The 25751-nt window shown below is 42.5% G+C and overlaps 1 protein-coding gene across 8 annotated transcripts in view; it reads right to left on the bottom strand.

Annotated features, from left to right (window-relative positions):
- nrxn2b (neurexin 2b) overlaps positions 1-25751 on the bottom strand; it is a 749542-nt gene that overhangs the window by 530268 nt on the left and 193523 nt on the right. For 7 of the 8 annotated variants that reach the window (XM_086165979.1, XM_086165985.1, XM_086165983.1 and 4 more), the window contains exon 4: positions 1729-1758. The exons of the other annotated variant lie outside the window; for it this stretch is intronic. In XM_086165979.1, the coding sequence (XP_086022105.1) occupies positions 1729-1758 (30 nt within the window). The remainder of the gene's footprint in view (positions 1-1728; positions 1759-25751) is intronic. 8 annotated transcript variants of the gene reach the window in all.

Raw genomic sequence — 25751 nt, 5'->3', positions numbered from 1 at the left:
GATCAGCTATTTACAACATCAAACCCCCCTGAGATCCGGCTATTTGTTAAGACCGCTTTCCAAAGCTGTCCTTGGATTACAACGTTATAACAGTCCTTTATTTCAGTGCCAGTCGGTCAAAATGGCATCTTCTCTCAGTTGGCACCATTTGAATTCAGGTCTAAAGATTCAGCGTTTTTTTATGCCCAAGCTAACTGCATGGGGCTAACCTGTGCCAAAGAGAAATTAGCTAATACTTTTCCTCTACATGGTCGCCTCCGAATATCACACCAAGCTCCGTCGACCTGATGAATTGGTTTTATGAATGAATGAGTTCCTTACGCGTGTATCATATTTACACCACTTCCTACAAAAATTAATGGATTTGGTAGCTGTTTCCCCACCTGTACCTGGTGATTGAAAGCTCAATTAAGGGCAGCTCAGTTAGCTGAGCAGGAAGTTGTCATCTGCATGCAGAAGTACCCCAAAACCCAAAGTTGTAAAGTGCTTTGAAAAAACAAACACCATTTTCCGCGTATATGCCGATGACAATGTTTTCTATCAGACGGTTGTGTTCATCTTGCATTAGTAGCAAGCGGGCTGTAGTCGCCTTGTTGGGCCCGTTAAATTGTCCATACGAAGACGAGCTTGAGTCCCGGGGTTGAGGTCTTCCTGCGGCCCCAGCGATATCACAGGATACAAGGAGACGCGACGCACCGACAAAGGTCAAAACATTCACCAGCCGGCACTTCTGCACTATTTCAATTTCCTGGACTTGGCTTCACCGTTTCCTTTTTTTTATTCCTCCTGTGGACCGCCGGCAGTGCACAAAGGTCAACAAAAGCAGGTGAGTGCAGCCGCGAAGGGGAGACCCGTGGAGGAGAAGGTCAAGAAGTGTGCTTAGCACGCTTTGAGGGTTGATGAGCACTTGCGTTGTGACTTGAAGAAAAAGAAACCTTAAGTTTTTTTTGTTTTTTTTTTTGTCGCTGCATAAAGCAGTCATGAGAGCATGACGGCGCCATTTAAGCTAGCTACATTGTGCACCCTCTGCAGCGTGTATGATGGACACATGCATTTTGAATTCACAGCAAAACATCAGCGGCGGCGGCAACATTTTCCCCAAACACATAGCAGATCAGAAATCATAACCCCCATTTTTTGCGTTTTTGCTTTTTGGAGAATCGGATTGCCAAACAACGGGAATGTCGGCAGAGCGGTGACAGAAAACTCTGCGCATTCCACAACACTTTCACCTCCACTGGATGGGACACACATCGCTTTTGACCACAAAACACATTTTTTTCCCAAGACAATTCATTTTTTTTTTCAACCCAAGCAGAAGGGATAGCAGAAAAAAAGTGTTACCTTCAGCCTCGGGGTCAGGTCATCTGGGGGAAGGGGGGGTCAAAGGTGGTCAGAGGTGAAGGTCCAGGACGTGAGCCATAGGACAGGACAAAGGGTTTTCGGACACACATTGGTGGAGGTCACAGCAGAACACATAGACACGGTGCAGGAAGTGGGAGAGGCGGGAGGAAGCACGACAGAGGGGATGCCGAAGGAGAAAGGGAAGGATGTTTAAAGGGTGGATCGGAAGAGGAGGGACGGTAAAAAGCGGGAGGGGGAACGGCTGCTTCAAGGGGGCTGGGTGGGAGGGCTGAGTAACCACCTCGAAAGGACGAAAAAAAGAAATAAAATAAAAATATCTGCACCCAAATAAAAAAATAAAAAAAAACAGGAATGAACCCATACCTTGGTCGTTTAACGTCAGGTGCGCCAGACCTTGAAGGAGGGGGGGAAATAGAAAAAAAGAACAGAAAGAGGAAGAAAAAAGAAGGTCATAAAAAGGCACGGGAAGGAAATAAAAAAAAAAGAAACAAAAAAAAAGCATTGTCACAACGTTGGACTGCAGTTTGTGACAGACATCCCGGGGCAGACGTGGATGTCAGAGTTCAAACCAAAGGCGGAGAAACAGAGAGAAAAGAGAGAGAGAGAAAGAGAGAGAGAGAGAATACGAACAGAAAACAAGCACTTTTTTTGAGTGAAGTGTGTGGGGGGGGTTTAGAGAGAAAAAAAAAAGCATTTTCATTTGGCGCAACACCCGAAGGCTATTGCTCGCACAAATGCTTTTTTTTTTTTTCCTTGGAGTACTTATGGAACACACAGAGAACTGTTTGGCAGGAACCTCTATTTTCTCATCCCTGACTTTAACCTCGGAAAGGAGAGGAAACAACAACAGCAGCAACAACAACAACGTCCAAGCTCATTGGAGACCCAAGGCCACAGAGTAACCAATCGGATGGGACGAGATGTTACAAGTGAACTCCAGACGCCCCAAAGACGACAATTTCTACGGCTATCAGTGTTTGATACTCAGTTAGCTCTCCGGAGGCTGTTAGTATGTCAGGATTGCACAGACAAAGAAGTGAAAGGATGACATCCATGAAGACTGTTGGTGTGACACGACCCACACTTGCTTGTTCGTTCATTCATTCATTCATTCATTCATTCATTCATTCATTCATTCATTCATTTGTTCATTCATTCATTCATTCATTCGTTCATTTGTTCATTCAGTCATTACAAATAACCCTTATCCTGCACTTATGCTCATATGGAAACATAAAACCATTCACTCTCATCCATCATTTGGAGTACTCAAATACACATTGAGACAAGATTCAAAACTGGGACAAAGTCACAGGCAAACATTGATATTTACTGAAAAAAAAATCTACCTCAAGATATCACAATGAACCTTTTCATATGGACCCAAAAAAGTTTTGCTTAAAAACTGAATATGGAACAAGCGAAGCTTAATATTATACGATATGTAACTTAAAATTGCACACAGACAGAATCAGATTTCAAAATAAAAACACATCAATGGCATTCTCTCTCCATAAAGTTACTTAAAAAAATCATATGTCTCTTTTTATTTGCAGCCTTCTGAATTATGAATGGTAACCTTTTGATCATGGCCTCATTGGCTCCACATACAAGACAAACGGATCTGTCTTTTACATATGTAATTAAATATGCTGCCTCCCATCTGTCCAGAAAGCTCCCGTTTTCTGCTTTTCTTTTAGCCATTTTTCGGAGGGGTAGTATGGTGCCGGAATTAGCATAAAGTTGCTATGACTACTGCCAAGAGAGGACAGGGCGTTTACAGGTACTGTTGTGATTTTTTTACCAAAACACCAGCAGAGCATTCTGGAATTTGTAGTAATAGCGGTCGGCTATAATAGCGGTGGGCCAGCTCTAATGTAATTTGGTATGGCTTTGCGGGCAAGAGTTTGACATCTTTGATGTAGAGACATTTAACCATTCACTCACTCATTCACAAGTCATAAAAGCAATGATACCCCAGGGTTCATGCGAATACCAACCAAAACATAATCCTCCTGTAAGTGCATTCATTATTTCTTGGAAGAATTCTCCAGCAGTGATTGAGTGCTGGAACCTACAGTATCCCAGCTAGCTCTCATTGGGCGAGAGACGGGGATCACCCTGGACATGAGGATAGATATACAACCACTCACTCTCTCATTCCATTCAATACGACTACTAGTACTACTACCAAAAATGAAATAATAAATACCATTTAAAAATATATGTATACTTATTCATACTCTTACTCCTATTAATAATAAGAATAAGAATTACAAGCAGAAACAAAACGAATAAATGCATTTTAAAAATAAATACATAAATACATAAGTAATGATTTAAAAAACATGTAAAGACAATAATAATAAAAATAAAACAAAAAAAAAAAAAACAGCAACAACAATAACAATAATAATATGCATTTTAGATAAATGAATAAATAAATAAATAAATAAATAAATAAATAAATAAATAAATACATAGATAGATAGATAGATAGATAGATAGATAGATAGATAGATAAATAAATAAATAAAACATATTGATGGCTATCAGTGAGAAGACCTTCAGGGAGATGCCATAGCCACTGACCTCGTATTGCTTTGCTGCAAATAGGCAGCATCGCGAGGTAAAGATTGAATTCTAGGAAGCTTTAAAACGGATAAAGTACAAGCTGGTGAAATGAAACCTGGTCTTTTTTAGCCTGAGGCAAAAGGGTAAGCACATACAGAAAGAAAGGCTTGGGTAAATTTGATTTAACCCTGAGGCATCGGAGACGTTCAACAATTCTCTCGGACTACAAGCCCTGAAAGGTCAAATATGCTCAAGTGGGCCTCTGTTACGAATATCACTGCAATTTCAAAACATAAAACTCAACTGCTGGATGTCGGCTCTGGACGTGCAGTCCCCCCTAAAACCTCCTGCGTGAAATGCTGCAGCCATGGAGTTGCTCCGGGGGTTTATCGCCCCCCAGTCAATCTGTACCTCTGTGCTTCACCCTCTCATTTTCACATCAAAGATCTCCAGCAGAGGATTTTTTTTTTTTTTTTTTTAAGTCATGTGTTAATCTCAAGTATTGTTTCAATGACTGATTTCAACGATGGGTCCTACTTATCGAAATCACATTGACAATTACTAGTTCTTTGACATGTAGCAGAGGCAGGTGACTAACCTACCCCCCGAAATGGGCGGAGCTTATCAACAACTGGCTAAGACTCCAATTTAACGATACTATTTGAGGATGAAACGCATTTCAGGGTGCGATGGCAGCGGCAGGTGCGATCAAGGATGCCCTCACATCTCTTGAAGGACCATAAAGTCCATTCGGTCTGTTTCAGCTCCGAGAATCGCACACCTGTAAATATTCTCAACAATATATTAAAAGCGAGCATTGTTGGGTTATAACACGATTTTTTGTGAGAAACGCATTCATTCTTTCATTGTTAATATGAAACATGTGCTCTCCTATTCACGCTTAAGGGAAATGAACCTCCTCCTGTTTTTGGACAGTTGGAGAAGGATGGAAAACCCATGCAGGTGTGGGGAGAACATGCAAACTCCAAATAGAAAGGCAACAATTAACAGCAGTGGTAGGAAAGGTATCTCACATCTTCTGCAGATTAAATGCCAGTCGGTTTCACCCTTCGTTTCCTTTGAATACTTGACTGTTCACGGTTTGGTTTGTCTGTGGTGCCTTTGCAGATACAAAAAGACACTCAGAGAAGAAGAATGGATGTAATATCTAACACTTTGTTTCTTCGAAGTCTGTGGAGGAGTCTAGAAGTCTTCCACTGGCAGAATTTGAATTATAATACAAAGCTTTTCAAAAACTCATTCATTCTGTTAAATGGTTTTCCTACTCTCAGGATTATAACCTATCCCAGTTGTCATTGGGTGAGTTAAACCTGGACCAATCCCAGACATCCGCTGTCGGAATAGAACCGGGGATCTTCACGCTTTGAGGCGGAAGCGCCAATAAGTACTATTTTTGTTAGCATTATTTTGTCCATCGCTGATTGGGAGGACTGATCCACAGGAAATTATTGTTAGCAACGGAGGGGGAAAATGGAAGGAAGGAAATACGCCTTAGAGAGCAAATTTAAGTTCATTGTAAGACAGCAGTGTAGCACTTCCTGCTGAGCGAATGTGGAAAGCATACCAGAATGTTGTGCTTTCAGAAGGTCCAATGACTCCCAACGACTGGTTGCTCCCAATGCCCTCGTTCTTAATAACACCTGTGATTCAGGGGCAGAGGGAATGTACAGGCAGGAGTGTTTTATTTATCCGCCAGCAGTCCGTTTCCGTCCGGCGCCGTGGCAGGGTGTCCAATCATTCTCACCCTGCCTCCCTCTGTTTTTGTTCCCTTGCTCATAATCCATTAAGCAGATAAGGTGAGGACTGCTGCAATGAAACAGAATGGTACTGTCACTGCATACCAAATCATTCAAAAAAAAAACCCAGCTCCCCCATCGCTCCTTCCTCGTCCTGCTCTTGGAAATCATTTCATGGCAGGAGAAGACAAGGGGAGGTGAATGAGAGAAGGAGCAGATGACAAGAGCCAAAAAAGGGATGGCTGTCAAACAGTACCTTCGCTCAACGGTGCTGCCAGGCAACCATGCAAGCAAAGGGGTTTGGAGGCACTCAGTCATCGTGGAATCTGCAAAATCGAGATGTTGTAATTGATATAGAGAATATGGCGTACAGTGCTTTCCGCCTTGGCAGAAGTAGCTGACTTCGGGATTCCGAAGTTGCCAGATAATGTTCGGCAAGTGGGGCGACGGAGATGGAAGAGAAGGTGTGATCGTAATAAAAAATGCACACTTCAGCTTACTGCAAATCAAAGGATCGCAAAAAGAAGCTCGCCTAACTTCAGGCGAGCTTCTATTTTGCATTGACATCCGAGCGCAAATCAAATCAGCGCACACCAGACGCCTAGCCTGCAACAGGACTCCCGCCAGTCTGGCCCGCCGGACGCCTGAACATTTGATTACGTCCTCAGCTCCGCAGGAAGTGGGTATGGGAACGCCTGACGGAACCGGGCGCCGATTGAAGATGCGCTCCGATTGGCTGGCTGTGACAGAGTTGCAGATGGAGCACAGTCATAATTCTGTCATCAGGAAGAGGCTTGCTTAAGCTGAAATTTGGCCAGCCGCCCCTTTACTCTGTCTTTTCTCGCTCCCAGTCTCCACATTCAACGGTCCATCAGCCAGCTGCAGCTGCTCGCCACTTCTTCACTTTATTCTGCTTCTGGGCCCTCCTTAACACAAGCTGTATTTTTTTTTTTTTTTTATGTTTTTGAAGAACACACAGATAAAAGCTACAGATTTTTCAATGTCTCCATTGTTAAAAACGCCAACTGACAAAAATGGGTCACCCAAGCAGGTAGACGGCTACTTGTATGCTTTAGTGGCAGAAACTCCCGCCTACTGGACACCGGAAGTAAGGTGCTCCTTGGAACTACATATGACCACTCCAAAGGGCTCTCCTGTTATTTTAGGAAAAAAAAAAATATATATAAGTTACATGCAAACTTTTGCTGGCACCTTGCTGGCACCTCCCTCAGGCACACAGATAAAAGCTAGAGATTTAGCAATTTGGATCTGCATCGTAAGCTGCTCCTTACAAGTAGATATGACCACTGCAAAGGAGCAGACAGCTTTGGCCGGGAGATACACTGCAGCACATTTAAAATTCATGGAAACCTCGGAAGTATCCATCTATTCTGTACTGAACTGTGACAATCTGCACAAAGAATTTAGACTGACACATCTGGCCTTTTTCGCTCCATGAGTTCTTGATTTTACAAATTGAGCTTGTGCCATTGATGTCAGACATACTGACATTCAGAAAAAAAAAAAAAAAAAATGTCTCAAATGACTCACTTTGATTATCTTCTCAAAAGAATGGTTGATCCTTGTCAGACTCCTGTTCCAGCTCAAATTTCAGCCACTCCATTCATGCTCTTGCATTCAGCATCAGTTTTCCCCGCAAGTCCATTCATAACAATGTAGGGATACTTCAAAACATACTATCATACTTATTGGCAACTAGACACTTTCTTGCGGAAAATTGCCAGAGGCTCCGTCCAAGCTAACAGGTTTCATTTGTTAACACACTCTAGCTTTGCAATCAACCTACTTGGGCCATAACTTATGTGAGTCCCCCAAATTCATACCTTTGTTCAAACTATGTTTCAGCAAAACAACTCACTCCTGAACATCACAAGCCATGTCCACTTGGGCCAACATCCAACCCCAGCAGTTGGGAGCCAGAAAGCCAGAGGAGGCCTTTGGCGTGAGAAGAGGAACATCTACAAGGGAATGAAGAAAAATCCGGTTGATGTGACAAGATCTGACGCAACCTGGATGGCTGAGAACCTTCACCTACGTCATACCACAATTCAGTATTGCTTGGGTAGTAGTACAACATGACCACAGGGGTAGTTGTGCTCGGAAAGTTCCATTAACTATAATCCGTCACTGGATCTTTCTGAGGATCTTCTGCTTTGATAATTGCAACAGCTTGATATCCCACCAGGCAGTGAGAGCATAGAAACAACTTCAAATGGGGCAAATAATAATTAGTTCAGCTTGAAACATTTATTGAAGTGCTTTAAAAACATCAAATTTGGTTAAAGGAACACTTTTCTTCTTATCTGAAGGTAGGCAACTGTTGACTTTAGCGTATGGAATACTGATATATTCATATAACTAAATGATGTGGAGGTGATGGATAATACAGCCGTGTCCAAATTGTACATTGAGGAAGACTGTTTCTAGGGACTATCAATTTTTCACCGTCATCAACACGGCGTAAGGAGACATACAACCATTCAACCTTTTCTATGTGTCATATCTAGATTCACAACCATTCAGCCACTTATTCACAATCTTTACAATTTCTGGTCTCCATTTAACCTTTCACTTTGTGTTTGGACAGTTGGAGTAAACAGGAGAGCCAGCAGGAACCCCACACTCCACAAGAAAAGGTTAGGGATCTTCTTGTTGTAAAACGGTAGAGCTGACCACTCCGCCGCCTCGCCACTCCTGATAGCGATTGATTGAAATAACATCAACAAATATTAACAACGCTTCTTTCTTGTGACATCAAACCCTCTTCACCTGCCGAAGGATGAGTGTAGAATGATTATCTGTTGTTAACCAGATGGGAGGACATGGCATTCCTGGACCGCGGCTCATTTCCTGACATTTTACGAATTAAGATGTCAGGAAAACGCCGAAGCGCCTGTGCTCTTCTGGAATTCTGAGAGAAAACAAGCACGGCGCCTTTGTGGAATAACCTGGGTACGCATTTATTCATCCCGGCGTCGGAGCACAAGCAGCTCTCCTTCGCCATCACTGGTGGTGAACAGATGCTCTTCAGAGTCGGCAGCAAACAACACCTGATCAGAGGGGACTGAGAAAAATGGCCGTCATCACCATTATCCTGTGCTCAAACCTCCGTTCCAAAAACTTCCCCATTCTCTCATACATCAGTAGGACGCAGAATAAGGCGGAAGACATGATGTGATTTCTCCTAACCCCCTCAAGGTGCTGGGATGGCGTGTTAAATAGCACCTTCTGCAAAATGTCTTGCAGTGGGCATATGGCTGCTGCTCTTTCCAGACAGCCTCTAAAACGCTGAAACGGCGTCATGCGACAGGGCAGGGAGACAAAAAACGTACAATAGCCTGACGTCACTGGCAGATAAAATCCGGTCATCCGTTTCCACAAATCTTGGAATATGCCCATAATCATAATTATGAATATGTTCATAATCATAAGCAACGTCCATCTTGGTAGGCTCGTCCATGATGCATGGCATCGTATCACAGCTTAAATATAGATGGGTCAAAAGTGAACACCAAAGATGTTATTACAATTAATAACAATAAAAGAAAAAGAATAATGTGTTCTAAAGAATGTGTTCTAATAGCCCTCAGTGAAAACATTATTTTTTTAATCTTTTTAGTTCATTTAACCTTTTTTTTTTTTTTTTTTTTTTTTTTTTTTTAAAAAAGGTTTTTGCTGTCAAAAGATGGCCTCACAACAAAAATATCAAAAACCCATCGCCTCATGGATTGGGAAAGAGGAAATCGGATGATAACTATTATAATAGTCAGCAAACGGGAAGGTAATACGAGAGGAATGAGAAGTACCATACATGCTTATGCAGAGTTCAAAGCACTGCCTTAAAAGTTGAAATGGCACCGGAGAAGGGGCTAAGAGGATAAATGTGCTGCTACTAAATGTAGTATTAGAGTCGTAGATACGCAAAAGGCACCGCGGGATCTGTGGGATCTCACATGAAGATTTAGCCGAGAAAAAAATGGGTTTGATAGTTCAAACATACAAGTGAAGACGCGGTCACCCCGTAAGGACTATCAGAAGAGATGACGTTCCTTAGGAAAGAGGGGTTTTATCTTCCCAACATACTGGTGAAGTGATTGTGCGGTGGTTCACCAACAATCCGCTGTGAAAGAGTTGAAAACGGTTCCTTCGCTCATATCATCAGACAGTCTTCTGCTTTACTGTTCATCACTCCACCGCAGTGGTGCTTCAGTCAAAGAGAGACAAATGATGGAAGGGCATCTCCTGCTGGGTTGCTGTTTAGATATCTGTGCTGACCCTCATCCAATTAGCAGCATGTCTGGAAATGTGTTTATTTGATGTGTACCTTCTACTACATTGATTTGGGTGTTCTAGTGAGTTACTTGACAAAAATAATGACATTAGCGAACAATGCTCGGCTGCTCCTCCAGACAGAAACATGAATGAGAGCATTGTGACAAGAAACAAGTATGGAGGTAATTTTTTTCTTCCTTCTCTTCTGGGAACACAATGTGTCCATATTAATATCCTAATACGTTGAGTAAAGTAGCCTGATATTCGTCCCTTTTACAATGTGGGTACTTTTTGGAGTTTCTTAGACATTTTTTTAGGAACTCAGACATTTCCTGATGCGTCAGGCCAGGACAGGCATGACGCATGATGGAACATGAGCGACATCCATCTTGGGAGGCGTCTTATCTCAGCTTAAATCATGACAGGTTGCCTGGACTATTCTGGAATTCTGCTTTCTGCACTCCTCTAGCCCAGCTGTGATTGGACCAGAACAGGGGTTCCCCCTGGACTGTCAACTCCAATCATTCACCCTCTCAATCCTGTGTCATCGAGAGCAGTTGTCCCCAATCTTTTTATCACCATGGACCGATCGACGCTTGATTGCTTACATTGCAATTATGAAAATAAACGTTCAGTTCACCTTCAAAAGGAAACTTTCCGCCTGACGTCTGTTTTTTAATCATTTTTCTAGCTTGTGGGTTACATTTTTGGCGCTCAAGTGACCGAGCTGTAACCGAAAGATACCGGTCTTTTTTCGAAAATAAACATTTTTTTTTATTTCTTGTGCAGCCCAGTACCAATTGATCCACAGACTGGCACCAGTCTGCGGCCCGGGTGTTGGGGACCACTGATCGAGAGACAATCAATTATTGGATGTGTGATTGCAGAACTAAAAACAGTTGCCCTCTGAGGAGGCTAGTTCCCGGAACCAAACTCAAGCCGGATGCTTCTTAAAGAAGCTGGTACCAACAACATCCCACCTAGAACGTCCAAGAACAGCAGTCACAGGTAGCAAAGGCCCCCAGGTTATGGTAGTACGCAGAAGTACATGACGGCAAAGTTTAAAGATCAAATCCATCTGCGCTTGGGCGCTGCTACCTTATGAACTGAAAATCAGAATTTACTTTTGAGTGACAGAGATCTCTGCTTCTGCTTGTGAAGCTGGCAAGGGATGCAGGGGATCAGCTTGTTTTTCCAGGCCCTGCTTGGATATTTTATCACTCACGGACAAAATAAACACTGGGACCCAAAGACATGCTATTTCATGGTGTGGTTTTATGCTTCCTGGCAGAATGACCAAGATTCGCCAGGTAACTGAATAAAAAATGTATCCTTTTTCCAGCATTTTGACTTCTATTCTCTGTGTGTGTGTGTGTGAGTGTGTATATGCCTATGTGTGTGTGTGTGTGTGTGTGTGTTTATGCATGTTATTTTCTTGGAAATGCCACAGGGGAACTGTTGACCCCCCCTCCCCCAACCTCTCCCACGCAAGGCACTTAAGTTGAGTGAGTGAAGCATTAAATCTTTATGGTCACTTTCCACTTTAGGCCACAGCAGCAGCCGTCATCTGTCAGCCGAGACGGACGGAGTTGTTTCGGGGACGCTGATTTACTATTGGGTGTCGCAGTTGCACGGCAAGCACCGCGTAGATGGGGATAGTTATCGGGCGTTTGACCGATGGTAATGCAAAATAGGGGTCACACAGGTCCTTCTTAATCTCCTTGTCTATTTTTATTCATTTTTTTAATCCCCGTGCACATTTTGATGTGTCGATCATCTAAAACTTTCCACTCATGAATTCACCAATACAACATCACATTCGCTATTAGCTATACTTATTATCTTGGGTGTTAATGTCTGTACTCAGAAATGTACATACATCTCAATAAGCAGTTTTATAAATGCATATACTACAGACAACAGTCTGACTGTCCCTCTCTCTCTCTCTCTCTCTCACACACTCACATACACACGTATATGTGTGTGTGTGTGTGTGTGTGTGTGTGTGTGTGTGTGTGTGTGTGTGTGAGTGTGTGTGTGTGTTTATATATGCTCATATCTATCTATCTATCTATCTATCTATCTATCTATCTATCTATCTATCTATCTATCTATCTATCTATCTATCTATCCATCACCAGACACCTGCCAGGCCTCGTGGCACACATGGTAACAGGCTAACTTGGCAGGGGGTCTGAGTAGCAGTGAGCCCCATAGATAGTGCGCAGGCTCATCCTATTGGACTTGCCCAAACAATAATCAACTGCTGCCCCACTGCCTTGTGGGTGAGTCTGGGAGGACAAAACGCTAAGGGGGGCACAGCCCTGGCAGAAAAAGCGGCGTGCTGTGGGCACATGATCGGTGGTACTCCTGGAAGCTGGAGCTCCGGCAGCTGCTTGCAATAGCCAGGGTGCCGGTTGTTTTGGGCCCTCTTTGCCTCCTTACCTTCCTGCAGTGAAGAAGTGCCGCTGGAACATGCACAACCCCAGCTACATGTTAAATAATCTCCCTGCACAGGTATCCACCTCTGCTTCGGTGAGACCAGCAACCGGAAATGGTTGAAGTCTGGTACCGACAGGGTGTCTTGTGACGGGAGCAGATCTGAATGCACTAGAAGCCCCTGGTCAGTACCCTGCACACCAACGGCACAGGGCTATCTATGATCGTTAGAAGCTGGGGTTGAGTGGTAAATGCTCCTGACAGACCCTTGCGCATCTAAGCAGCCCTATTTAGGAGCCACACTGCTTACTCCAACTGGGGAAGGGCCCAGAAAAGGTGGCCTAAAAATCGTCCACTCAGAACATCCTGGATGGGGAACCGCGGCTAATTGGGACATTCCAACCAGCAGTTGAATTCAACAGAAGAAAATAATCCAAGATCTCCAACCAGCCTTTGAGGAGGTTAAACATGCAGTAAGATTGCTGAATAATAAGGAGTAATGGAGCCAGGACTACATCTACACCCCCAGCCTGGGGAGTCACCTGCTCTGACTGACAGTGTTGATCAAGGATTGGACCCTAAAACCACAGTAAGACTCACAAATATGATGGACCGCCAAGAGAGAGAGAGAGAGAGAATGTGTGTACGTCTGTGGGTGGAAACATATATATACACATATACTGTGTACATATTAACATGTATACTTTATACACAGTATTGTGTATATATACTTGTGTATGCATGCATGCGTGCCTCTGTGTGTGTCTATCTATTGTATACAGTGGGGCAAAAAAGTATTTAGTCAGCTTCCAATTTTGCAAGTTCTCCCACTTTAAAACTTGTGAGGGGCCTGTAATTTTCATTATAGGTACACTTCAACTGTGAGTGACAGAATGTGAAAAAAAAAAAAAAAAAATCCAGAAAATCACCCTTCTGATTTTTAAAGAATTTATTTGAAAATTACGGTTGAAAATAAGTATTTGGTCACCCACAGACAAGCAAGATTTCTGGCTCTCACAGACCTGTAACTTCTTATCTAAGAGGCGCCTTAGTCCTGCGCACGTTACCTGTATTAATGGCACCTGTTTTAACTGGTTATCAGAATAAAAGACACCTGTCCACAACCTCAAACACCCACACTCCAAACTCCACTATGGCCAAGACCAATGAGCTGTCAAAGGACACCAGAAACAAACTTGTAGACCTGCAACAGGCTGGGAAGACTGAATCTGCAGTAGGTAAGCAGCTTGGTGTTTAGAAGTCAACTGTGGGAGAAATTATTGAAAAATGTAAGACATACCAGTCCACTGATAATCTCCCTTGATCTGGGGCTCCTCGCAAGATGTCACCCGTGGAGTCAAAATGATCATAAGAATGGTGAGCAAAAAACCCAGAACCATACTTGGGGGCCTAGTGAATGACCTGCAAAGAGCTGGGACCAAGGCTACCATCAGTAACACACTACACTGCCAGGTACTCAAATCCTGCAGTGCCAGACGTGTTCCCCTGATTAAGACAGTACATGTCAAGGCTCTTCTGAAGTTTCCTGGAGAGCATTTAGATGATCCAGAACAGGACTGAGAGAATGTCCTTTGGTCAGATGACACCAAAATAGTACTTTTTGGTAAAAACTCAACTTGTCATGTTTGAAGGAGAAAGAATGCTGAGTTGCATCCAAATAATACTATACCTACTGTGAAGTATGGCGGTGGAAACATCATTCTTTGGGGCTGTTTTTCTGCAAAGGGACCAGGAAGACTGATCCATGTGAAGGAAAGAACGAATAGAGCAATGTATTGTGAGATTTTGAGTGAAAACCTCCTTCCATCAGCAAGGGCAGAGAAGATGAATCACGGATGGGTCTTTCAGCAAGACAATGATCCCAAACACATCGCCCGGGCAACGAAGGACCGACTTCGTAAGAAGCATTTCAAGGTCCTGGAGTGGCCTAGCCAGTCTCCCAATCTCAACCCCATAGGAAATCTTTTTGTTAAATCCATGTTGCCCAGCGACAGCCCCAAAACATCACTGCTCTAGAGGAGATCTGCATGGAGGAATGGGCAAAAATAGCAGCAACAGTGTGTGAAAACCTTGTGAAGACTTTCAGAAATAATTTGACCTCTGTCATTGCCAACAAGGGGTATTGACTATTGTGGTATTGAGATTAACTTTTGTTCTTGACCAAATACTTATTTTCCACCATAATTTGCAAATAAATTCTTTAAAAATCAGACAATGTGATTTTCCTGATTTTTTTTTCCCCCATTCTGTCATAGTTGAAGTGTACCTATGATGATTACAGGCCTCTCTCAACTTTTTAAGTGGGAGAACTTGCACAACTGGTGACTGACTAAATACATTTTTGTGCCATTATGAATACATACTGACATATTGATGCAGATTTGGATATATTTTGGGATTTTGCTCCTTTGGTAGAGCGTTGTCCCTCCAATTGCTGGTTTGATTCCCATCAGTCTACACATTCTGCATGCCAAGGTACCCGTGAACAAGGCATCAAACCGAGATCTTCCCGATGGTCTGCTTAGGGCCTCACACAGCACATCTGCCAAGTGTGTGTGTCGTCTAAAGCCACATGGTGTTAGAGCGCTATATAAGTGGAGACTATTCACCATATAGATACAGATGTAGACGGCAATGGCTTTTTAGAAAGCCACAAAAAAAGACAGTTGGTGTTCCGACTGTGTGTTCTTTACACAGAGGGTTTGGAGTGAAGTCTTCTATCTTGTATCCAGATCCTAGATAATGTGCTCCCGCACATCTCCTAATTAAGAGCGTAACGCCGAGTGAATCGCTTTGGCTCACACATTTTGTTCATTAAAATGCCGCTAATATGTCACGGGATGCGTCTGGGAAAATAAATCACATTTTCTCGAAGAGATCGGCACCGAGCGGGAGACGCGAAAAACAGCTGCCACTCTGGCTCGGCGAAAAACAATTCATAAATAAATAGGACCTCCATATGTCGCGCCGGGAATCTTGGACTCATTTCACGATTGTGCAAACCGGAACTAACACACTGATGATATCTTCACTCGCACTAATCCACACCCGGCGGACTAGAAGGACGCAGGAATGCAAGCTCATCTGTTAGCAGTCCATTTTTGAGCAAAACAACGCAGCAAACAAGCCCTCTTGTTTCTGAGGGAACTTTTCCACCCAGAAGTTCTCCTGGCCCGGAAAAGCATCACCCCACTAAAAAAAGCAATAAATCCAGTTCCTGACCTCTATTTTCCTTTTATTTATGAGGTCAAAGCTAATCATTGGTCCCCGCTGAGACAGGCTGTCCTCTCCTGGAAGCCACCTGTCCTTCCCTTGCATCGCCCTAATCTGCAACCGCCAGCGCCGCGGATGCATCTCCGTCTGCAGTCAATTTCATGGACCGGATTCCTCCGATTGCCATGTCTGGAGTCAAATCATTAGCGAGGCTAGAGGCGGGAGCAGGACGGAAAAGGCACGCCGTCCTTTCGGGGGTTTCTGATTTCTTTCAGTCTATTTTGAGATGTTAGACTCGGGATTGGCAACATTTACCACTCAAAGAGCCATTTGGACCCGCTTTCCCACAGTGAAGAAAACCCCAGGAGCCACACAACCCTTTTGAAATTTAAAATGAATTAACACGGCATATAAGGTTGTCCTTTTCCTTTATACTATGTTTAAACATAATATAGTGTGTGTTGGATATTTTTAAATCAACTGCAGAGAAAACGAAATTACATTCCTGCATGCAACAAAACATTTTGTACTCAGAAAGAATGACATTGTGTTGAAGGTTACTTTTAAGCAAACTACTCAATGTCGATTTGAGTACTTCTTGTGTTTATTAAAAAAAGCCGAACGTAAATTAGCCAATGGCAGTAAAGCAAAAATGCCATCTTCTCTTCTGTCATCCTTTAAGTGCAGTTGCTTAATAATAGAAACAAAAATATTTTAACACATTTTATTTAGATGTTACAAGATTGCCATAATCTTCAAATTTAAAATTGCATTTTGAACTGAACCAAATAAAATAAAATAAATTTCAATTAAATATATGTATATTTTCAAAGCCACTGGGAGACGAATCATAGGGATCAAAAAGATGCATGTGTCTGTGGAACCGCGGGTTGCTGACACCCGGGGACACGGCTCTAAAAAAAATAACACAAAGTAATTCATTAACTTTTTTTATAAACCTCAAAGCAAGAAGATTGTCACTGGGGGCTTTTCAGTGTGGAGTCTCCGGTTTCCTCCTCCAGTCCAAAAACATGCAGGAGGTTCATTGGGGACGTAGAATTGTGTAGATGTTTGGATAAATGAGTGACAATTTGTTTATGCGAATTGGAGTTACGCTCCAGAACCGATAAGCAAAAATCTGCAAAGTAGCGACTTACGAAGCTTTCCTTTGCTTTAACAACGAGAAATTGCACTTTTCTACAGTGGCTAACATCGTCCTCTTCCGCTTAGCTCCAGCAACAGTGAACGTTCCGGTGTCACAGTCGGGCTTGAAATACATCCCAAACCATCACAGGTAATTCACACAAACCCAACGCTGCAGAGTAACACTAGAAGCAGCCACTGCACATTGATGCTAAATGCATGCTAGGCTAGGAAATGCAGAGAATTATGGTACCGTTGCTACCGTTGCTGAGCCAATCAAAGCCAAGGAAAGAGAACACCACACTCTGGTTGGTCTCAGCTCTGGAAAATGCTTATTTTACTGTAAAAAATAATTTAAATAATAAAATATAAACATATATGTATACCACAAAAACCTGAGGTATAGCAAAAAACTTGCAATATTGAATTAGGTAAAACATATCTGCGATGTTAACAAGACCCTGAAAGCTGAACAGCGATATGGCAAGGATGACTATAGGTTTCAGAATGCCGTACGGATGCAGGAGTGAATTAATGCACATCTAGACATTTATAGGACTAACGGCTGTATAGAGATTGTCCGATTTTATGTGTGTCCGTACATAGCGACAAAAGCTCATCCACACGTCATATAGACATTTAAACATTCACGCTTTCATACAGATGCTATATTGCAACATAAAGCTACCACTCTGTCTTTCACCAGTCATACAGAGACATACAATTATTCACCCTGTCATTCACACATCATTTCTTTCTATCTGCAACCATTTACTCCGGCAGCCAGACCCCATGTAGAAGCCAACATAGAAACCACTGTATCGCCAATTTTAAATCTAATTTTAGATTGCAGGTTTTTTGCTTTACTATTTGTTATTTCAATGATTTTGATGGTAAAATAAGATCCTCGAGGGTGGCGACCAACCCGAGGATGGTTCTGGTTCAGCGACGGTAGCATAATTCTCTGCACCTCCTAGCATAGCATGCATTCAGAAACTCGTCGTGTTACTCTGCAGTGCATTTGTGAGAATTATCCATGAAAGTTTCTGATTTATTTCAAGCCTGACTATGGTGCCCAAAAGTTCTGCACCTTCTAAGATATCTGGCTATGAAGTTGTATGCCTCTTTTCTGTATAAGATAGGCACTAACACGAATGAATGAATGAATAAATGAATGAATGGATGAATAGATGAATGACTACTTATTCACACTCTTTCTCTAATACAAGACCAGAATGAATAGATTCAACCCATCACATCTCGCTTTCTCATCCTGTTGCTATTTGGTTTCAAATTCTGGTTAACGTACAAACCTCTTTTTAACTACAATAATAGAATAATATTAATAAAATGATAAAACTATAATACGTTGATCATAAATCCAGACCAAAAAAATGCAGGCCAAGTGTAGAGAATATAAATCTGTGTCTAAATTTGCACTCAGCGCGTTAGAGTACATAGGCATCATCATTTTTCCCGCGTCTGCAAAACATCCACTGAGTAAAACCAATATCGGTGAGATGAATGCAGATCTCAGGGTTCCTCCAAGCCACGGAAGCCGGAGTAAGAAGCAAAGTAATCTTTGGGGACCATTAGTGAAGAAAAAAAGCAAAAAAAAAAAAAAAAAAAAAACACCTTGCCTTGAGCAGTTGCTGATGTTCAATGTTTCATTTTGACAACGTTCTACCCCCAGGTGGCGCTGATGAGCTCACAGCCAGCGGTTTCCCTTTAGCGCGACAACGTCCTGTTTCTGCACCAGGGCGTGGGTCTCAGCAGGTAACATCCCATAATGGAGAATTAATGTCTTCCCGCTGGGAGAACTTCATTTAGCTCAATGACTCGGACAAATAGCATTAGAGAATGATATCCGTCGGGGCAGCTAGAGGTTTAGTCTTTTCGAGAAAAAAAGAAGTAAAAAGATGGGTAATTAACGCATTAATTGTTGGGAATAGAATGGAGTCATATTTCATGAGTTCATCAGCACCTTGACTTGATGGATACCAAGGAAGTCTCCCTTCCTCTTCCATCAGAAGACAGATCAGATCAAGTTTGGAGAAGGTGTCTCCTCCCAGTTTCCATATAAATGCAGCCTTGCGTTGCTTTTGTTCATGTCCACGGTTTAAGGTGTAGATGAATCTACTTCAACCTTCTTCTTTTCTTTTGTTGCTCTCCTCAGGGGTTTCACTGTCAATCATCCGCCTCCATCTGACCATCTCCTAATGTCCACTTCCCTAATCAACCAATTTCCTCTTCAGTCCTCCTCGAGACCTCCTACCTTGTAGTTCTAACCACAGCATCCTCCAACCCAAATCTTGACCATCCCACCTCTGTCCATGTCCAGCCATTGGTCTGGACATGGTCTGGTTCAGAAACACTGAACCAGACCACATGCCTGCTCTCACCTCTGCCTTCCACTCCTTTCCTTCCTCTCTGGGTGTTACTCTTCTATCCCACCTGACTTTTTTCTTCACCCGTTTCGATCTGATCCAGATCCAAAGTCTCGCTTATCGTTTGTTCTTAAAATCTTCCACCTTCTTTATCTCCACTCCCTGTAGCCTCATTGTTCCACTTGGGTCCCTCTTGGTCACCGAACATGTATGCTCTCTTTTTGCAGCTCACCTCAATCCTTCTCCTTTCCAGAGCAAACCTCCACCTGCATCTGTATGCATCAAACTCAAAACCCATGTCTATCTGTCTGGCTGTCCATCACCATTGCAAACAAGAAGGGGCTCCCACCTCCACCTTCAAGTCCTCTGTGACATCAATGGCACACCTCAGCAACCCTTCTGGCTTGCATGAATCAACTTCTCCAATAATGCCATGCAAATCTGATCCGATCTGATCCATTCAGAGGTCTTGGCATTGTTTGGTCATAGAATTCAGATCCCATCGGTTTCTTTGCATCAATAGCAACATGCCTTATGGCTAACTAGATCCCATGTGGGTAAACCAAGCTAGCTAATCAACTGGCTGTATGTCTCCAGATGATGATGTGAATGAGTGAATGGTCATATTTCTGGACACGAAAGAGTGAATGGTAGTCTTGTATGTTTCAATGTTATATAATAATATCAGCCATATAAAATAGATAATCTGTGATTAAAAAGGAAATGTAGTGTATGTAAAAAAATGTTATAACATTGATGATGTCTGTATCGTTTTTTGTTTATATGTTTAGCAATACTCTGTTTATTCTCTGTTAATTTATTTATTTGGCATTCCACATTCCAACACCTTTTTTTCTTTTTTTTTTTGTGCTTGCAAAGATATCTTACCTCCTTAAAAAGTGAAATGTCAAGTTTTCTCAGCAGAGAAAATGTCACACACACCATGTGGCCTTCAGCAATAGTTGGTGGATTATTGAAAAGGAGGTGGAAAATATTTTCAACAAATGAAATAATGAATTAAATAGGTAGCTTAATTAACAAGGAGATAGTGGAAATCAGAAGCAACCTCAGTTCCAGATCCCCTACTCATTATTTAAATAATTGATTCTTTTCAAATTGCAGCGGTAAAAAGGGCGGACCTTGACCCCAGAACAACAAAACCAAACCTCTCACATTCCTTGCAGATGGAAGACTCTCCTTTAGTTTCAGCCGCAAAGTTAAAAAATCCCTGCTGTTTGCTTTCATCTCGCCAAACTAATTAACCAAAGCGAACAAATACCAAAGAAAGGGAGAAAATTCCTCCGCGTTTTTCAAACAAAACGGGCTCCTGAGTTCTCGGACTCTGCGGGGAAGGAGCAAAGACAGATTACACCCCAAACTAACGGCTCCGGGCCTTGTAAGCAAATGTTTCAACAACGTTTAACTGTATTGGAGGAGAAAGCTTTAACAACAGATGGTTTTCAAAGCGAAGCGTCAAGGACCATCTTAACTTCCTGTCTGTTGTCCAAAGAGATCCGTCAAGCCAATGGGTTGGTTGATATACAACACGTTGACCTGGCTATAATGTTTTTTCGAGGACGACAGGAGTCGGGTGTTGACTGATGACACTCTCCTTGCTCATATTACCTATGCTGTTAGCTACCAGAGCAATGTTAGCATTTCCAACCTGAGTGCTTTTAAAAAAAAGATAAAATTAATGACATGCATCCCCAGACAAAGGATATGACCTTCATGCTGGTACAAAGCTAAGATTACCAAACTCTGCGTTTGCTCCAGTTTACTGATATGCGAGCTCGTACAAAGCTAACATGTGAGCTTATAAAAAAAGCTAACATTACCGACATGTGAGCTCCTACCAAACAAACATGTTAGATGCACAATCTCATCCATAGCTAATTTCACTGACCTGCATGCTTGCACAATGCTAACATTACCAACCTTTATGCTAGTACAATGCCAACCTTAACAACCTGCGTGCTCCTACAAAGCTATTGTTTTGAACCTGTTTCGTCATATAAAGCTAACATTACCAACCTGTGTGCTTCTACAAAGCTAACATTACTTTTACAAAGTCAACACTACTTAACTTTGAAGCTAACATAACCAACCTGTGTGCTAGCTCCAATTTACCGAATTGTGTGCTCGTACAAAGCTAATATTACAGAAATGCGTGCTTGTCAAAAAAGTCAACGCTACCAACATACGAGCTTGTACCAAGCAAACATGTTAGACACACAGTCTCATCCAGAGCTAATGCCACTGACCTGCGTAGTCGTACCATGCTAACATTACCAACCTGTGTACTAGTACAAAGCTAATATTACCTACCTGTGTATGTTTTCAAAGGTAATGATACAGACTTGTCTGCTGGTACTAAGCTAACATCAACATCCTGTGCACTTCTACAAAGTCAACAGTAGTGACTCGCATGCTCCTGCAATGCTAACATTACCAAGTGTGCTATTACAAATCTAATATTGACAACCTACATACTCATATGAAGCTAACATAACCAATTTTTGTACGAGCTCCAATTTACAGACTTTCCCGTACAAAGCTATCATCACGAAACTGTGTGCTTGTTAAAAAAACGTTCATGTTACCAAGTTGCAAACTCAAAGTTAACATTACTGATCAGCATACAAAGCTTACATGACCAGCACACATACTCGTATAGGGCTGGGTTCACTAATCTGCGTGCTAGCTCAAAGATAAGATTATTGATCCTGTGTGCTTATACAAAGCTAACATTATCAAACTGCATCAATGAACAAAGCTAAAATTACAAGCCTCCCTGCTTGTGCATAGCTGGCATGATCAACATGTACTTATATAGAGCAAGCATCACCAACCTGTGTGTTTGCACAAAAGTGTACATTACCGACCTGTGTGGTCTTATAATGCAAAATTATCGACTTGTGTGCTCGTTCAGAGAAACAATTACCACCCCTTTGCTTGTACAAACTCAACGTATTTGAACTGCGTGCTTGTACTATGTTAACATGGTTAACATATGCTAAAGTTACAAATCTAATGTTACTGAAGTCCATTCTTGTGCAGAGCTAACACCACTGACCCGCATGCTTGTGCAAAGCTAACATTACTCACCTATGTGCTCACACAAAGCTAATGTTATTAGCTTGTTTGCTTATACAAAGTCAAATTTACTAACCTTCATACTTGTACGCAGCTTAGATTACCAGTCAGCAACCTAGCTCCAACACATTTAGCATTGCAGTGCTCCAGTGATACCCACACTCCTTCAGGAGGGAGTGCAAACAACAGATTTTCTGTTTATACTTCCATCTGGAAGAATCTTATATTTAAATATCCCTTAACCAGCACAGACTCATCTGACTCATCTGACAAGTGATCACTCTGCGCGCTGGCAAATAAAACCGCGATTTGAATGCAATGAAGTATTTTTTTTTTCTAAAAAACTGATCGAACTGAACAGGTTAAAGCTTTCTTGGGGTTCAAATAAAAGGCTGGCTCATTTATTGGCTCACTGTCGCACCTTCCCGCAAAATTGAAGAGTCTGTTAGGGCCCTCATTAATAATTTATCCTTCACCTGTTCACCACCTTGAAGTGTCAAAAGCATCTCCCTGAACAATACAAAGAAGAACACAGGGGCGAAAGACAAAGAAGTGAGAAAAATCAATTCCTTTTCTCCGAGTGGCATACATCCTCCATGTTCTGTTCTCCTGAAAGTCACATCCAGCTTTTTTAGGGTCTTTGTGGACCTAAATATGAGAGGCCGTTGTCTCGATGAAACATGTTGGTGTGTTCACGCGCCCCTTCACATCGCTCTTTGTTCGGTCCAACACTGGCCGAACCTCATTCCCTCCAATGGATCTGTCTCTGCAAGCAATTAAGCTTGCCATTGTATGTTTTTTTTTATTACGCAATCCAAGTGAAAACACAAAGCCCGACAATGAGACCTCAAGGGGGGGAAAAAACCAGGAGTCGGTAATTATATTAAGGGTGTGTTTGCATATGTGACAATATAGAAATAAAAATGTCCCTGGTTCATTGTCTGTGGAGATAAAAACTTGGCCGCGACTGCAGGTATAAAGGAACGAAACCCTAATCATCAATCTTCCTGCCACAGCGAAATCGCCTTTTGGGGGCAAAATCCTTTTTACGTGGCCAGAAAATCTGTAGGCCATTAAGTCCACGTTTCATTATGTTGCTTAATTGTGAGAGCATGTATGGCAACAGCGGCGCCGATGAGCACAGCGGTTTATTGCCGTCGTCTAAACCGAGCAATTTACAGATAAAACAATAAAATTAACTGCGAGTGTATATTGATAGGCGAGTGTTGTAAAATAGAGATTTGGGAAATGTATTAACAGGGGTTTTTCTCTGGCAGCTGCTGTCGCTGAAATAACAAGAGAAGCGTGTAGCGTGTTCGGCACCGCCTGTTAGCCTCAGGAGCTAACCTGCAGCACCCTGCAAGCCTCAGGTGCAGGGGAATGTGCATTATCTCACAGCCACACCTGATACCTGCTTTGTGTGTGTATGTGTGTGTGTGTGTGTGTGTGTGTGTGTGTGTGTGTGACCTGTCGTGGTGGGACTCTTGTCCCGCTGGTGCTTTGAGTAGACAAATAGGAACAAGCAAAGGCAATGACTGGCGCCTTTGGGTAGCTCTGTACGCGAGGTGAATAATGTCCGCTGCCAAATGTATCGCCACTTCTGGTGTCGTCGCAGCGTCACGAGTCGGGGGTTGTTAAGCTCGCCGTAGCCGATCCCCATCTGTCACAACGTCATCCACAGATCCCGCCGTGCTGTTGCTACCCCTCGACAGCTCCTTGAGCAAAAATGTTCAGCCTGTTCCCTCTCATTTAAAGCATCCCTTGCATTTTTTTCAGGTATCAGAAAATATGTCATATTTATATGTTATTTTTCCTCCAAAGCAGCATCTTCAGATGGATTAAAGGAGGCGGGCGACCCGCGGTCTCACCCTCCTCCACCTACTGCATCCACGGAGGGATCTGGCGGAAGATCAGAGGTACCCGGCGCTCTCTGAGTCACCGGTTATTTGGCTCCCGGTGGCGAGCAGACGCCGCTGGATGGGCTTATCCCCCCTGGGGGGGCCCGCGGGAAACCAGATTAGCGCCTCGGAGAGAACACAAGAGAGCAAAACCTACAAATGTGCTCTTTGTCCTTCGGCCTGCGTTGATAGCGGGGGTTCGTTATTTTCCCGACAGTTTACAAGTTTAAGAAGGCAGATAAGACACTTATCAGGCTTTTGGCGGATATTTGAATGGGTTAAAAAAAACTCCTTTTGTTATAAGTTAAATTGCCTTTTGAAAAGGGCTGTGAAACACGATAATTGCAGTAAGTGGTTCATTAGATATGACACATATCCTCCACTAGTTGTAAGGCAGACTGGAGCTCCAGAGATGGGGTTCCCATTGAACCACCACCACCATAATACAGAGCCAACATGTGAATATGACATTGCTCTACTTGGCGTTTATACGACGGGCGCTTAGATAGAAGAGTGTCATCGGCGGAAGGACGTAAAAAACCTATCGTCTTTGAAACGTGAGCACTATCCCTGGCAGCATGGCTTTGAAAAATAAAGAAATAAAGAAGTACTAAAAAAAAAAAAATAGAATAAAAAAAAAAAAAAAACACACACAAAGCACTGACCTGTTAGCTGCAAAGATATCATACAAATCAGACTTCCTGAGGATTAGCACTTTAATCCACGATACCCCATGAATGCTAATGTACCAGCTCATGGTACAAAGAACTCTTATCCCTTCTGGCCTTTTCCCGTTCTCCTTCACTTACTAGAACATTTCATTATGTGACATTATAAAAAAAAAAAGGAAAAAGATTTTTGCGATGCATAAGGGCATTGAATTAGCATTTCCTTAGCAGTCTGAATATGCACACTGTTGTCTCAGGACTATCTTAAGACCACTCGTGATAACAAGGGAGCGCACTGCCATCGTCTGTCTGGGTCATTTTATTATGGAAAAAAAAGCCTTAAAGAACATCCAGCTGGACTTTAACGAGTGACTGACCATCTGTTAATGCGTGTGTTTAGAATATAATCACCGGGAAAACAAAAGTGTTAAATATTGCTCAGGTGGCTAATTATCCAACGTGTCTCCTACCAAAGAGCTGAGCTAAAAAGAGCAGAAGGAAAAATTTGGAAGTGGGATATTTCTGGTTCTGTGCTTTCAGAAATTCCATAGGAGACAATGACAGATCTCTGGCTGAGTTTTCTGAACATAAGTGAAAGAAAAAGACTAAAAAAAAGTTAGTGGTGTAAGATTGTATGCAAAATACTCTTCTAGAAGTGTTTAAAACTGGGAGAAGGGATGCATTGCCATGCATCCATCCATCCATTCATCCATCTATATTCAGTAACCTTAGCAGAAAGGCTGAGGTTACTGAAAGACCTCCCTCTATTCCAGGGGAAATCATTAAGAGTTCCAGCCAAGAACTTGAGCCTTCCACGGTGCCCTGAGCCTGTGTGGGAGTTCTCATCAGGGGGAGACAAGGAGGCATCTGAACAGAATCACATCAGGTTCGGAGGAG

The sequence above is a fragment of the Fistularia commersonii genome, chromosome 19, assembly GCF_037954325.1.
Source record: "Fistularia commersonii isolate RoL2024-O1a breed Wild chromosome 19, RoL_Fcom_v1.0, whole genome shotgun sequence".
NCBI classification, from domain to species: Eukaryota; Metazoa; Chordata; class Actinopteri; order Syngnathiformes; family Fistulariidae; genus Fistularia; species Fistularia commersonii.
Note: the sequence above shows the minus strand (reverse complement) of the source record. Positions and strands in the feature narration are given on the sequence as shown.